A 15,830-nucleotide genomic window follows, 5' to 3' on the forward strand; every position below is an offset into this window, starting at 1 on the left:
TCTTACTACCGTTATGATGATGAATGGTGACAGGTGGCCGCAGAGTCACTGTGATATGTATTTCACATGTGCTGTCTACACTCTATACAACAGCCCGCCGAGGATGGCTTCAGTGCCTCCAGATCTAGAAGGGAAATGCCAATCAAAGCCCATGGCCAGTGAGTGGTGCAGGTGGGATCTGAACACAGGCCTGGCTGGTGCCCAAGCCAAGGCACTTATGCAAAATCCAACTGACAGTCCAAGGAAATGTTAAGGTCCCAAAGATGGGTAAGCATCCCAGCCCAAGCCTTGATTAAGAAACACCCCAGGTGCCTTTGGACTGGGCATGAGGAAGCACACTAGTGGGGCGACAGCCAGGATGGCACCGGCACTGGCCATCAGATGTGCTGGAGGCACTAGAGGCACTACCCTGTCTGAGCTCTTGCTTCGTAGATGAGGAAACTGAGGCCAAAAAGAAGTATTTTGGCCTACGATGGAGCTAGGTGGAGGCTCCCAGGCCTCCTTTGAGAGCTGCAGCTATTTCTGAACATATCATTTCTGCATGCCCATGTGTGGCACCAGACTGCATTTCTGCCAGGCGGACCATGAGCTGCGAGTCCGGGAAGTGAGCACAGCTGCTGCTGTGGGGAACTCATCCCTACCGGCAGCTCTTGTCTCGAACCAGTGGGCCAACTGTGCAAAGCTGACTCACTCCATCTCTAACCAGCAACCAGGGTCTGCTCTCAGACTTCTTCATCCCACTGGCACTTATTAGGCACCTTCTGTAGGCACTGCATAGTACCGTGTGCATAGAGAGAGCTCTGAGGAGGGAACCTCAGAAACCATCGTACGATGGCAGATAGGCAAATTAAGACACAGAGAGATGAAGTGACACACTGCCAAAGGCCACACAGCAGGAGCACTGGGACTGAACACATGGCCAGACTCCCTACTGAGGACACGTTCCTTGGCCCCAGCTGATCCCTTCTTTAGGGAGATTAAACAGGAACGTAGCAGCCTGCTTCAGAACCATGACCAGGCAGCACCTAATGAAATAACTTGTGTATTGTAGGCTTGTGTCTCAGTCATCTCATGCTGCTATAACAGAAATACCATAAGTGGATGGCTTTAACAAAGAGAAGTTTATTCTCTCACAGTCTGATTGGCTACAAGTCCAAATTCAGGCCATCAGCTCCGGGGGAAGGCTATCTCTGTTAGCTCTGAAGGAAGGTCCTTGTCGTAAGCCTTTCCTTGGCCTGGGAGCATCTCAGTGCAGGACCCTCAGGTCCAAAGGACGTGCTCTGCTCCCAGCACTGTTTTCTTGGTGGTGTGAGGTCCCCCTGTCTCTCTGCTCGCTTCTCTCTTTTATGTCTCAAAGAGATTGGCTTAAGACACCACCTAATCTCATAGAGTTCATCAGCCACTAATCCACCTCATTTCATCCTAGTGATAGGATTTACGACACATATGGAAATCACATAAAATGGTGGACAATCACATAATACTGAGAATCATGACTCAGCTAAGTTGACAGGTATTTTGGGGGGACACAATTCAATCCATGACAGTTTATGTACATAGTGCCTAAGTCAGGGATGATTGAGACAGATGCTAAGCACTAGGGGCCTCCCTCAGACTAAGCTGCTGTCCCAAGGAATCTCTGGCCATAGGGCTCTGCCCATTTCACATTCTATGCTGCTGAGGTCATCTGGCAATGTCTTTTGCAAATGCTTTCCAGAGGCTTTTAATAGAGTTAGAACTGGCTACTTCATGTAAGAGCATGATACAGTACCGCTATCTCTGGTGGAAGTCTTACAGTTTGGGCCCTAACCTGCTGGAGCCACCACCCATCTGTCAGTTTGTCTTACTGTGGTGGCTTGCATATTGCCATCATGCTGGAAACCATGCCAAGTGTATTTCAAATACCAGCAGAGTCACCCAGGGTGGCCAGGTTTCAACGGAACTTCCAGACTAAGGCAGAGTAGGAAGAAAGGCCTGGCAATCTACTTATGAAAAATCAGCCAATGAAACACGTTTGGATCACAACAGAACGCCGTCTCACTTGCTTGCTTTGGACACAGCCTCAGGAGGGATCAGTTGCTGGAAGAAGACATCATTTTTAGTAGAGGGCCAGCGAGGGCAAGGGAGACCCTCAGTGAGATGGCCTGGCACGACAGCTGCAACGATGGGCTCAGACACACTGGTGATTGTGAGAATGATGCAGGACCAGGCTACGTTTTGTTCTGTTGTATGTAAGTCTTCATGAATAAGAGCGGCTAATAGCAACAACATGCCAATTCCTGATGCATGTCCCCAAACCCCCATGTCCCAGCCACAGTTTATTCTAACTTCTAAGCCTTGGCATAGGGCTTCCTTCGGCCATCTCACTCCCCTCCCTGCCACACACACACAGCACTGTGCGTTGATGCTAAGTTATGCCTGTATATGTCACGGCCATTCCATTCCTATACACCGAGACACCCTGTGTATCCCCTTTTCCAGTTCTCACCCACAGGAGCCTTGGAAGGTTATGGGGTTGGGGTCACAGGCTATAGCGGACACTGGGCATCAGCATGCCCAGAGGTGCGGGTGGTTTTGCGAATCTGCCTGTGACTGCCTGGGGGCCCTCTCTGGCCTGGCCAGTGCTGGGCTGAGCAGAAGTGTTGAGGAGTCGGTGCGTGGGAGCAGCCCTAGGCAGTGGCCGATGGGCACTAGTGGTTAAAGCCCAGCTCCTGACCTCCTTGGTGGATGACTCTGAGGCATGTTCTACACCGTCTCCCAGAGAGGCCCCAGCAAGTCCAGGCCGTTGTACTGGCCTCCCTCCCTCCCTTCTGGGTCTCACATCCCCCTCTCCTCTGGTGCCCTGGGGTCACCTCCCGCATACACTGCTGATGTTCAAATCCCTGGTCTTGAGGGATCCAGCCTAAGACACAAGCATTTGGGACACATAAAGGGAGACTCGTCTCTGGAAGGGCAGGGCGAGAGGGGTCGCAGGTCACGGACTCACGAGGACCCCAGGTCAATGTTTAAAAGAAATCTTGTAATATTTTCCCCCCAAAAGATGGTAATATATTAGAAGGGGAAAGTATGTATATAGCGTTCTTTGCACGTTGTGCGTGAGTTCTTTGAGCTCACTGTTTCCCTACCGCCATCACGTTTTCCGAGAGGAGCCGTAATAAGAAAGGCGAAAGAGTGGGAGAGGGTGTCTTCCGGCTTCTCAGGTGAACATTTCACCTGGACATCCTGTTCATGTCACTATTAACAGCCACATGAAAACTGTTGCTGTTGTTGTTCTAGAAGCAAACTGGTTAGAAAGCATTTGCTTGGTCCTTCCCGGCCTTCCCCTGCCTCACTCACACCCAGCCTTCACCTGAGCCATTTACCAGCCATACTCGATTAAGCCAGTGAATCTGACCTACCAGCTGCCCCACTTGCAGGCTCTAGCATGCCCCACCACCGGAATGGTGGCTGGCATGGCCCTTGGAGAATTCCACACATCTTCTACTGGCCGGTCCTGGCTCCAGCACCAAGGGCCAGGAGCTTGCAGCTGGTGATGGATCAAGGACCACACCCATGGAGGGCAGACCAAGATGGCTCACTGCCAAGACTGCAAAGAGAAAGAGAGGAAGGTCACTGAGCAGTGGGGCCACAGCTTCAAAAAGGGGGAGGACCCTGAACAAGCCCTGGACCCTCCTCAGCTCACTCTGGAGAGGCCTGGACTCTTGTGTGGCCCACCACTTGCCTTTCCTGAGCCAATGCTGGGCTCTTTGGGTCGCCCCCATCCACAGCCCCCAGGACAGCCTCCTCTAGGAGCCTCACCTGGGTCCACAGTGTTGGCTGGACATTAGATCTTTGACTAGACCCTTCCCTGCTAAAAAATGAAGCCCAGCGGGATTCATTTATTCATTGTCATTTTATTCATTCAGTTGCTATTTGTTGAATGCCGTCAAGTTGATCCCAACTCGTAATAACAAGGATATTTAAAATCAGAATACTTGGATTCAAAATTCCAATTCATCACTCACTGACATGGCCCGTAGCCAAACTGCACAGCTTCCGGGCTCTGGGTTACCTCTTGGGTGAAATGCAATGAGGTGGGGAGGCTGCAGCGGCATCGAGTGTGGACCTGCCATGGATGTGGACTCGCCCTGTGATGCAGCTTTGCGCCCTGGATGGGGACTCGCGCCATGGACGCAGACCCAGGCTGTCCGCTCCCTTCCCGCCCGGCCTTCTCTCCCTTCCCATGCTGCGGTCCCCACATGTGCTTAAAGCCACATTACTTCTCATGTAGGAAGCCCACGAGGCAGGAAGTAAAGAAATAGCTGGACTCCACATCTTTGTGGAAACCTCTGTCTCCACCTCTACTCTGATGATTCGGACCTCACCTAAGAGGTTCACGGATGTAAATCTTCTGGTTGGCAGCCATCCAGGATGCATCAGAGCTTCAGTTTCTGTGAGTGATAGGCTACTGTGATCGATAAAATCGGCGTGGTCTGGGAGCTCTGGGTGTGGAAGGGGCGACAGGGGTGGCAACATGTGAACACCGGGATTGGCCGGTGCTAGAGACCCTGCAGCTACATGGAGAAAGACAGAGAAGCAGCTGCGGTTCCCCCCGGTGGAAGAGAAGCAGAGTCTGGATGGCATCCTGAGCCCCTTTTCAAAGAGAAGAAGAGGTCACAGGGCGGATTATGGTGGCAAATGATGCCAGGAGGTGGGGTAGCAGCAGTGCGATGTCCGTAGCCCTGGGCTGGCTGGGTGTGTGGCCTCTGCAGCGTTCTAGCTGGGGTCCTTGAGTGTCTTATGTGACCTGTCCCTCAGCTTCCTCGTCGATAAAATGGGAGTCATGGTTTTAGGTGAGGATCAGGAGGGACAGTGAGCATCAAGGACTCATTTAATATGCTCCATGGTCAACCTTGAAGAAGTTTATCATCAGCTCTCTCTCCCCCTTCAGAACCTTCATCTCAGCCCTTTACAGTCCATCACCAGCCCCTTCCCTGTCCCCCATCTCAAGGACAGGGAGCATTATACAAAATAAAGGGGCCACCAGAGGAGAAGCTGCAAAAAGGTGGATACTGGTTGTTAGGTTTTCAGACCAAAAGATTGGAATGCAAGTCTGGGCAGCCCAGGTAAACGCAGGCCTTGCAGTCACAGTCCTGGCAAGTTGGGGCTCTGAGTGTCCACAAGGGCATAGTCAGGGCTGCTCGTGTGCTGTTCCTCCTCCTTGTTGTGGGCTCTTCCTCCCCCACCGCCCCCCCCCCCAGCCCCCTGCAACTGGCCGTGACCCGCAGGTTTGGAAAGAGAGCAGACCCGCAGGTCTGGAAAGAGAGCAGACAACACTCGTGTTTCTGATCACGCTGGATTTCTGGAGGAGAAGAGAAAAGGGGAGGAATGCGGTGGTTATTTGGGCCAAAACTCATTTACTTGGAGTGAGTCAGAGAAGTTCACAGGGTAAGGCTGAGTGGGCATCTCTGGAGAACACAAGGTATTCTGTGTGCAGAGGAGGGTGGGGGGGGGGAAAGAAGAAGGACACTGTCACCAGCAGTGAAGTTTCAGGGAGGGGCAGTGAGGATCTCTCATCAGGGAGACGAGGGTGCTGCCTCCATCTCCATGGGACAGAATGACAGCACCTCCTGCCAAATGCATCTGGCCTATGAAGGGAAGACACTAGAATTGAGACATCTCGATAACATTGCTGGAATGTCTGCAATGCCCAGAGCCTGATGGGTGGACATTGGGCTTCCTCTGTGGGCCCTCATCCCCTTGAAGTGATTTCTGTGGTTTCACGTTTTCTAGATCGTAACTTCATTTTGGAGTCCTTGGGTGGTACAAACGGCTAATGCACTTGGGTGCTGACCAAACCATTGGAAGTTCAAACCCACCCAGAGAAAGGCCTGGCAACCCACTTCTGAAAATCAGCCATTGAAAACTCTGTGGAGCACAGTTCTACCCTGGCACACATGGGGTCACCGTGAGTCAGAATGGACTTGATTGGATCAGTCAGGCATTGGCCAGGGACCCCTCTTGGAGGGATGTGGCAGACACCAGCCAAGGGCAGTTCTTGGGAGAGGAATGCACCCTGAGCCACTAGCTGGCACCACCCACAGCAGCAGGGGCCAGGTGCACCCGGTCATCAAGGGGGTCTGGGCAGAGCAGTAACAGCGCCTCCTGCAGGGTCAGAAAGTCAACCTCACCACCTGCTAACAGTTTCCCTGAGGACTCTGGAGAGGCTAGGAGGCTTCACCCGAGGCTCTGAGGGAAGGGCTGCAGCCATCAACTAGTGATGTCTACTAGAGGTGGGGCTGAGGGAGGAGCTTCCTGCTGTGTCTGACCTTTAACCTCCTCCAGAGAGGGGACCAGTGAATTCCTGCTGGAGGGTCCAGGGGAGGCTTCATCAAGGAGGTGGTGATGTTAGAAGCCAGCCATAAAGATTGATCGGATTTTATGAGAGGCAGAGCCAGGGGGCAGAGTTGGAACATATGCAGTTGAAACCTATGCAGATAAGTAAATAAGCAAACAAGCAAAGATATAAAAAGAAAGAAAATGCAGGGTGTGTTCACAGATGGTAAATGATCCTATTCGGCGAGAATAGGAGCACATGTGATAAAACTCGCTGCTAAATTTCCAACAGTGCGGGGCCTGACACATAATAGGTCATGGTCTGAGTGAGAGAACATACGCTAAGTAGAAAACAGAGAGGGCAAGAAGGCCTGGGGTGGAAATCAGCCAGGGCCAGTTTGGGACTGCCTGTCTACAGACGTCGGGCTTTTATCTCATGGCGTTGAAGGCTTTCGGAGTCCCTGGGGGCTGCAGGTGGTTAATGGACTCACACGCTAACTGAAAGGTTGGAGCTTCAAGTCTACCCAGAAATGCCTCAGAAGAAGGACCTGGTGATCTGGTTCTGAGAACCCAGCCCCTGACAACCCTGCAGAGCACAGTTCTCCTCTGCACACGTGGCGTTGCCGTGAGTCAGGGCCGGCCCTACAGCCGCTGGCTTTTTGTAGAAGGCTTTGCGGGACGTGGCGTTGCTGTGAGTCAGGGCCGGCCCTACAGCCGCTGGCTTTTTGTAGAAGGCTTTGGGCGCGGGGACAGGGTGTGAGCAGCCCTGCCAGTCCTGTTGAGCGTGGCCACAAACGTGGGTCCAGTGGGAAAGGGGAGCTCAGTGAAGAGCAGCGAGGGAGTTGTAACAGGTAGAAATCCCAAGGACCCAAACCAGGGCGGGCGCAGTGGGAATGCAAAGGGGGAAACAAAGGACAAATCAGAGCAAGGAGTCCTTAAACCTGTTTGTGGCTGGACCCCTTGGTAAGCCAGTGAGCCTAGAAAGCCCTTCTCAGAAAACCATTTTCAATGCATACAATGAAAACGCGTAGGCTTGCAAAAGGGAACTGGTCATATCGAAAGGAAGTTGTCAAAATATTAGAAAATACATGTGTGCTGTAGGGATGCGTGTGCTTCCTCATTGATGTGTTAAGAGGCCATTATGCTGAAGAAGTGATGAGTGAGACCCGCAGCAAGTGTGACACATTGCCGGGCAGAGCCCCAGGCTCTGCTAACACCTCTGTGGCCAGTGGCCTCTATTCTCTGAAGGAAACACGAAGCTCCAGTCAGAGGTTCACGAAAATAAAGGTGTGTGTCTTCCCCCATCCAAGTTCATGGAACCCATGTTAAAACCAGGACTCTGAGATCCCAGACCTAGGGCACTGGAAACGTCGCCATCTGAACTGAACTGCTTTTCTCTCCTCTCTTTAGCCCTGCACGAGTTCCCCAGGGACATCTTCAGCAACGAGGACAGAAGACAAGGGGCAGTGGTCCTCCATGTGCTCTGTGTAAGTACCACTCCCAGAGGGGGCCAGGCAGTTAAGGGTTGCTCCTGCCCCATGGCTCCTGTGCACACTCTTGGCGGGGTCCCCTGAGCCCTGTAAGGGGATGGGGGAGCCCCCTTGTTATTCCCAAATTCCATATTCGCAAACTCGCCTTTTCACTAAAAACACTTGTGATTCCCAGACATTCACGTGTGCAGAATGGCAAAAAATTCCCTGCAGAGATTGAACAAGGATGCTGGTTTGGTATTGGCTAATTCAGCGTTAACAGGGCCTTTGTAGAACGTTGTTACTGTGAATAACGAAATCAGACTGTACCACTTTGTAAAGGTCAGAGGTTAGTTGTGTGTATTCTTTCCCTGATGTTCACGTCAAAAGCCCGGGCTTGGAAGTCACACCAGCGTGCTCTCCACTATTCAGCTTTGCTCTCTCTGCTCAGACACCACCCTCTTGGGGGGGCCTTCCCTGGCCAGCCTCTCAAAAATTCTCGTCTTCCCCTTTTTGTTGTTGTTGCCGTTAGTTGCTGTCAGTTGCCCTGGGACTCCTGGTGACCCAGTGCACAGTGGAGCAAAATGCTGCCCAGTCCTACACATCCTCATGATTGGTCACAGATCAGACCATTGTAATCCACAGGGTCTTCATTGGCTGATTTGCAGAAATACATCACCAGGCCTTTCTTCCTAGTCTGTCTTGGCCTGGAAACTCCACTGAAGCCTGTTCAGCATCATAGCCACATGTAAGCCTCCACTGATAATGTGTGGTGGCTGCAAATGAAGTGCATTGGCCAGGAATTGAACTTGGCCCTCCCAAATGGAAGGCGAGAATTCTACCACGGATCCACCTCATCTTCCCCTTACACTGCTTTAGTTTTCTCCCTACTACCGGTCACTACCTGACACAGAGTGTTTATTTGCTTAGTGCGCATCACCCTTACTCACGTGTAAGCCCCATGTGTTTTGTGCATGGCTTAATTCCCAGACCCATTCCTGGTACTTGTAAGGACAAAATACTTGTTAAATTACTGGGTTAAATGTCATGGCAACTGGCACCATGTCTGGCACAGAGTAGATGATCAACAAAAGCTTGTTGCCTTCCCTCCTGGCCTCTTAATGTCCACCACTGCCCTAGAACCTTCCTCTCTGGAACCAGTTGGTCTAAGGTCTTTGAATTGCCTGGTCCCTGTCTGGAGAGTTTTGGAAGAGACGTGTAAAGGTGTGGGTGACAGACCTGGGCTAGATTCCGGACTGGGCGCATCCTGAAGCTTCCCAGCTCTGTGGCACTCAGACTCACCCAAATTTTCTTAATTTCGTTCCAGTGATTTGTTGTTGGGAAGGGAACTCCCCAGTTTACTGGCATAACCCAACAGCCTCTTTATTATGCTTGTGGATCACTGGGGTGGAGAATACAGAATGGGCAGGGCTGGAGCACTGCTCCATGGAAGCTGGCCTCAGATAGGTGGTGCGGCTGGCTGGGGCTGGGGATCTGCTACAGGGATGGCTTCTCCACTCCTGTGTCTGGTGCCTGAGCTGGGATGGCTGTAGGACAGACTCAGCTGGGACTGTGACCCGGAACACCTATATGTGGCCTCCCCAGCATGGCAGCGTCAGGTAGATGGATTTCTACAGGGCAGATGGGCTTCAAGAGGGAGGGGTAAGGTGAACAGGGCTGAATCTACGTGGCCTTTTGTGATCCAGGCTCAGAAGTCATGCAGCGTCACTTCCACCATAGTCTACTGCAGTCACAAGCCCACCATGGCTGAAGGGGAGGGGATAAAGACGTTGTCTCTTGATCCAGGGCACGTCAGAGACGTGCGGCAATGTTTTAAGACTGCCAGGCCTGGAGCAGGTTGGCGGGTAGATCCAGGCTCTGGATCAGACCAGGCATGGGTTTGAAGCATGCTTCTGCTCTCCCAGCTGTGTGTAGCCTCTGACAAGATAGGTAACCTGTCTGAGCCTTTAGGGCAAATCCCTTCCACCGTGAAAGGAATCAATTCTTCAGTTCTTCCCCACATACCCCAATCTCTGAAGGCCCTCCTCCTGGAAAAAAAAGACATGAGAAGGCCCTTTCTCACCAAGACATTGTCTAAAATCACCCAATGATAAAGTGGAATCTTTCCCACCCTCCCACCCACCCACTCCCCCTTCAAGAGGGCTGTGTGTACACTGAGCCATTAATAAGGATGCCAGCTGCCACCTTCGGCACCACAGAGGCTGCCCTGTCCAGGGCTGAGGAGACCCAGGCCCTGTGTCGGATCCAGAATTGCCCGTCATTCATTAGCACCCTGGTGCCTTGATGTCTGACATATTAGAATTCCAGTCTCAACCCAAACATCGTGAGCTTCCATTCCGCTAAAATGGTGTTGCTGACACCTACGGCTGTCAGGGGCCTCGTGGATCTGGCGATTCAGTGCCCAGGGGTAGGAGAGGGCCATTCCCATGAGCCAAGGGTACTCAGTCAGGCCTCTGCTGTCTGGATGTTGAGTTCCCAGGCTGGGATGAAAGCAAGATGGGTAATTTCTCCTTAGCATTATTTAAGAAAGTGGACATAAGCTTGCAGTTTAGCATTTTTCAGTCATTGGTGTCTAATACCATCGGTAGACCCTGCCCTGGGCCCTGCACGTTAGAGTCCACAGGGCAAGGAGGCCAGAGCCAAAGCCATTGTCCACCCTGAGCCCACGTCCACCCCTCTAAACCACTCTCCAGGCACATGGCGCCCCAGAATTCTCTGTCCAGAAAGCCCCAGCCTGCTGCTGTGGCCTACGCAGGCTTCTGCCCTGGTCTGCTTCTTGGCGTGAAGGAGCCCAGCTGGAGCAAACTTGAAGCGTCTGCCTGGGGCATCCACATGCATGGTTGGGAGACAGGTTGGAGCCAGGGTGGTGGGGAGGAGGGCAGGTCATGGGCAGAGCATTCGTACTCTAGTCCAGGCATATATTAGGGGTGGGCCTGCTGGCGCCGTCCCCAAGGACGGGGACTAAATCTAATGTTGTCCTGCCCTCTAGTATTCTGGAGTAAGCTCCCCACTGGGACATAAGCATCATGAGAAAGGCACTTTATTCCGCCCACCTTTGTACAGTGTCTGGTGCAGCCTCCTTGTTGAGTGCAAGAATGAATGATCCTTCTTATCCCCTTGGCCAACCATGTTGCCCTGGATGCTCAGGAATTGTTAAATGGACATCGCTGGGTGTAACAAGCAATGCTGCAGGGCTAATACTGGCATCTCAGCCACCTACAGGCAACTGATGAATCCAGAGTCAAAGCCACAAGAAGCCAAATCCAGAGCTCCTGACCTCGGCCATCTAGGAAGCATGCTGAGCCACAGCTGGCCCTGCCACACTCCGCAGACACAGTTAATGCTGGGCATGGCCCTGGTACACGCTGCAGACACAGCTAACGCTGGGCGTGGCCCTGACACATGCCTCAGACACAGTTAACACTGGGCAGGAGCCACGGTTCCTGCTCCATGTATGGACCAGCACCTACCATGTGGTAATGCCAGCTGCGGTATATACAACATGCTGTGAAGGCCCAGCAGGTGTCAGGGAGGTGAGGTTGAGCTGGTCTTCAAGGGTGGGCAGGCGTTTTCTGCAGGAGAATGGAGAAGAGTGATTGCAGGCAGGAGTGAGAAACCCATGACCTTTAGAAGCAGAGACTTTCGAGTCCAGGAACTCTGAAGTGAGCAGAACGTAGACATGGGTGGTGGAGAGTAGGAGGGCATGATGGGGGCAGGCTGGTGGTCCTTCACCTGGGAGATACCACCAGTTACTTAACTGCTAGTTGGAAGTGGTGGGAAGCAGATTCTTTTTTTTCCGTCCCGAAGCCATCCCTTCTTGCCTAGGGTTAGGACTTACTAGGGCCAGGCATGGCCAGAGGTGACCCAGGTAGTCTGCCTCCAGTCAGGTGAAAGGCCCAAGTAGGCTACAGAAAAGGTCCCAGGTTCCCCGAGGAATACTCCAGGCTGCTGAGGGGCATCAGGAAGTAGGTGTGGGGCACTGAACGTAATCCAGTCATGTTTAGGTCCACCTCATCCTGTCAGGGGAGGGATGGCCATCTGGCCAGAAGTTTTCAGTAGCTGTGTCCTGTCACCCCAGGCTGCCTCAGAGAGAGGGCAGTCCTCTCATGGAGTCAACTGCCCATTCCTTTCCAATCAAGATCTAAAGCCCAATCAAACCTAGCATCTGCACCTAAATTCAAACTGCCCCCTCCCGTTTGACCTACATGAGTTTGCTTTCCACGTAAGGCCCGTAGGCTTCAACCTCAGCAGGGTAAGATCTGGGGACACAGTGGCCCAGGCCCCAACACAGGAGCTTCAGAGGACCCTCGACACTATCTTTTAAATCTTAGATGTCAAAGCTTCTGTATCTTTTGTGTGTGCTTTGTGGAGTTCAAACAGACATTGTGATTAAATTTTCCAACCACCGTAGTTTTAATTTTTTCTTGGATCTTTGTTTTTGTGGATTACAGAAACCCAAAACGCTTAGCTGAATCAACTTGTTGCAGCTAACGGTCAAACCTAAGATCGCACCGAAAAAAAGGTTTCTATTTCGTGTAACTGTTCATATCTGTGGGTTTCCTACTGGGGAGGAAATCCACGATCCTCACCACATTTATCAATAATGAATAATAAAAAAAGAGGAGACAAGAAGGCACACATATCTTAGAGCTGGCTTTATTTCCGATCTATTATAATATTGAGACACTAAAAGCAGTATTTCCTGTGTATGAGGAAATTTGCATTTCTATAAACTCATTAAACCTGCCCCAAATAGAGGAAGAAGACTGTGAATAATTTTCTAGAACACCGCTTGGTTTGTGGTTTATTAACACCTTGTGAAGTTTTGCTAATTATCCTGCATGACATACGTAGCTGAATCTTTGAGATTATAAATTGGGCTACTTATTTACCCTTCCAGTAAAAGAAGCTTTAAATAATCAACATTTAAAATTCTTTCTGAAAATGGTGTGGGCAGCTGTCCGTCCTTAATGAACCAAACTCCAGAGCAGAAATACCCTCTATGTAATTTGTTACCTCTCAGAATTATTCTATCTAAGCTTCGGGTCTTCTTTTCACATTTTTAACATGATCCTTCTCTTCCGTCAGGCGGCTATGTCTATATGCTTGTGTGTAAGACGATGCATCATATCCCATATCTGAAAATGAATCTATAACCGTCACTAAAGCAAATTTACATTAAGTGGGTCTGTTGACTAGTCCAGTCTCGTTAATGGAGCTGTCCCTGAAAGCAATATCAAGGAGAAGGTTTCTGATGTGGCTATTCATGGTCTAAAACTAGATAAACTCGGAGAAGTCCACAGGAAACTTGGATCTCAAGCCTGTTCACAAAGGAGGAACTTCTTCTTCCATAGAGCTCTTAGAGAAGCTGCCATATGGTCAACCACAGGCTTTTTGTAGGCCTGACGGGAAATCCCGGGATGTTTTGCCTAGGCCCTTTGCATCCAGTTGTTGGGCGTCTTAGTTACATCTCTGTCTTCGCTGCATCTCTGGAGGTCCAGGGCCCCATTTTAGGGGCTTACGTGTATCAAAGGAAGGAGTTGTTTGGAAAGCAGACACTCGAGGTACAGACAGGATTCTTGTCCTGGAGAGTCAAGCCAGGGCTTCACAAATGGAAGGCCTCCAGGAATGGCAAGGAGGACCACTGATGTTACCTTGTGGGTCCTCATGAGATGATGTCCAGTGCTTGATTGGAGGTTGGTGGTCTTGCCTCACCTCCTGTCTGCATTTCTCTTCTCCTCCCCTAATCCAGGGAGCATTTATTTGGTCTGGGAATTGGGGAAACTTGCTCTGTGAGCATGCATCCGAATTCTCTCTTATTCCTGGATCACGTTTTAAACTTGAGAATTCACTGACCTCGGTTTCTCGCTTCTGTCACAGCCTTCTTGCTCCCCAGAGCTGCAGAGCATTAGAGGAGGCTTTTGGGATAATAGAAGGGATAAATTATAACTGGGATGCGAGGGTAGGAAGGTGCTCTAAAATATTACCCTCCCTCTGGTTTATGGTTATTTTTATATGTCTGTTCTGTATTCCCTCGATTTTTCCTGTGTTTCCTCAATTTTTCCCTATCCCCAGCCTATCAGAGCACCTGGATGATCTCAGTCTTTCTCCCTCCTTCCTTTCCTCTCTCTCCTTGGCCTGCTTACCTGCACTGCTCATAGTTTCTTAACTCACACCCCAGACTAGTCACCTTGATTGGCCACAGGCCATCAGCCAGCCTACAGATGGGCTTCTCTTGAGTCTGGCCTTACCCCAGATTAATCACCTTGATTGGAAGCATGTGGCTTTTTTCAGGAGGGTGGAGGGCAGGGCAGCTCCTATAGGAGGAGGCTTGGGTCTGGTTAATCATGAAATAAGGCTCCACAGCCTTTGTGTGCGCTTTCCCACCAGGGAGAGTGAAGATGTGTTCTCAAAGAGCCCTGGGGAGGGGCATTCCTCTCTTCTCTGGAAGAGACCTCACCAAATGGACATCATTTCTTGCAGCTTGAGCTTCCAGCGATCTTGGTTTAATTTCAGTGTCTGAAGGGATGGTTTCCCCGGCTGTGCTACCTGGGGCTCAGGTTGCTTTTGTTAAGAGCCAAAAAAATAAACTAATTGATGAAATAGCCAGTTCTGAGGGGAAAGAAGGGGCAGAATCTCAGCTGGCCTTGGAGACTGCCCCTTCTTCAGCCTGCCTCTCCGCCAGCACAGGGAGAGGCAACTTTGCATATCAAAGCTCACTCTCCACCTCAGTCCCTGGGGTTACTTTTGTCTCTCCAGCCTATCCTTTTGCTTTTCAGGCCCTGAGACTCAACTTTAAGTTAGGAGACCAGTGCTGTCCAGTAGTGGTTTCTGCAATGATGAAGTATTCTATCTGTCAGTATGGTAGCCACTGGCCACGTGTGGCTATTGAGCCCTTGAAATATGGCTACTGTACCTAAGGAACTGAGTTTTTGTTTAATTTCATTTTAATTAATAAAATTTAGGTAACCATATGTGGCCAGCAATAACTTCAGAAGGCCTAGAGATGAATTCTGATTCACCATTGCTGCGGGTTGTATTGTATCCCCCCAAAATGCATATTGAAGTCTTAACTTCTGTACCTGTGACTGGGCCTTATTTGTAGATAGAGTCTTTGCAAATGCAGTCAGGTTAAGATTGAGTTGAAGTTGACTTGACTATGACGGATTTGGTTTTTTTGGTTTTATATGGTTTCTTTTTTTTTTTTTATGGTGTCTTAGTCATCTAGTGCTGCCGTAACAAAAATACCACAAGTGGATGGCTTGAACAAAGAGAAGTTTATTTCCTCGCAATAAAGTAGGCTAAAAGTCCAAATTTAGGGCATCAGCTTCAGGGGTAGGCTTTCTCTCTCTGTCAGCCTTCTCATTAATCTTCCCCCGGACTATGAGCTTGTCCGCGCAGGGACTCTGGGTCCAGAGGACATGCTCTGCTCCCAACACTGCTTTCTTAGTGGTATGAGGTCCGCAACTCTCTGCTTGCTTCCTTTTCCTTTTATCTCTTGTAAGATAAAAGGTGATGCAGGCCACACCCCAGGAAAACTCCCTTTATATTGGATCATGGATGTGACCTTAGTAAAGGTGTTACAATCCCACCCTAATCCTCTTTAACATAAAATTACAATCACAAAGTGGAGGAGAACCACACAATACTGGGAATCATGGCCCAGCCAAATTGATACATATTTTGGGGGGGACATAATTCAACCCATGACATATGGTCTAGTCAGAAAGGTCTCAGCAACAGCTCCCTCACAGGGCAGGTGTTTAGTTGGGCAGATGTGTTTAGTTAAAGGATTTCACCCTGGAAGAGAAAAATGATTAGAACAGCTTGTGGAATTTGCTGGTTACTCTTGCAAAAGTGCTAAACGTTTCCTGACTTTGTCAGTGTTGACATAGAGCTAAAACTGGTGTCCAGAGAGGATGAACACAAGGAGGGTAAATTATTACGTTTCCATAGATCTTGAGCTGCCCCCTCCCCTCCTTGCTGAACTTAATTCAGAAGGCCCACAGTTCTAATCCTTAGGCC

At 50.4% G+C, this 15,830-nt stretch overlaps 1 protein-coding gene across 1 annotated transcript in view; it reads left to right on the forward strand.

Annotated features, from left to right (window-relative positions):
* SLC24A3 (solute carrier family 24 member 3) overlaps positions 1 to 15,830 on the forward strand; it is a 677,514-nt gene that overhangs the window by 380,387 nt on the left and 281,297 nt on the right. The window contains exon 3 of the mRNA XM_049870001.1: positions 7,726 to 7,802. Coding sequence (XP_049725958.1) covers positions 7,726 to 7,802 — 77 coding nt within the window. The remainder of the gene's footprint in view (positions 1 to 7,725; positions 7,803 to 15,830) is intronic.

The sequence above is a fragment of the Elephas maximus genome, chromosome 25 (genome assembly GCF_024166365.1).
Source record: "Elephas maximus indicus isolate mEleMax1 chromosome 25, mEleMax1 primary haplotype, whole genome shotgun sequence".
Classification (NCBI taxonomy): domain Eukaryota; kingdom Metazoa; phylum Chordata; class Mammalia; order Proboscidea; family Elephantidae; genus Elephas; species Elephas maximus.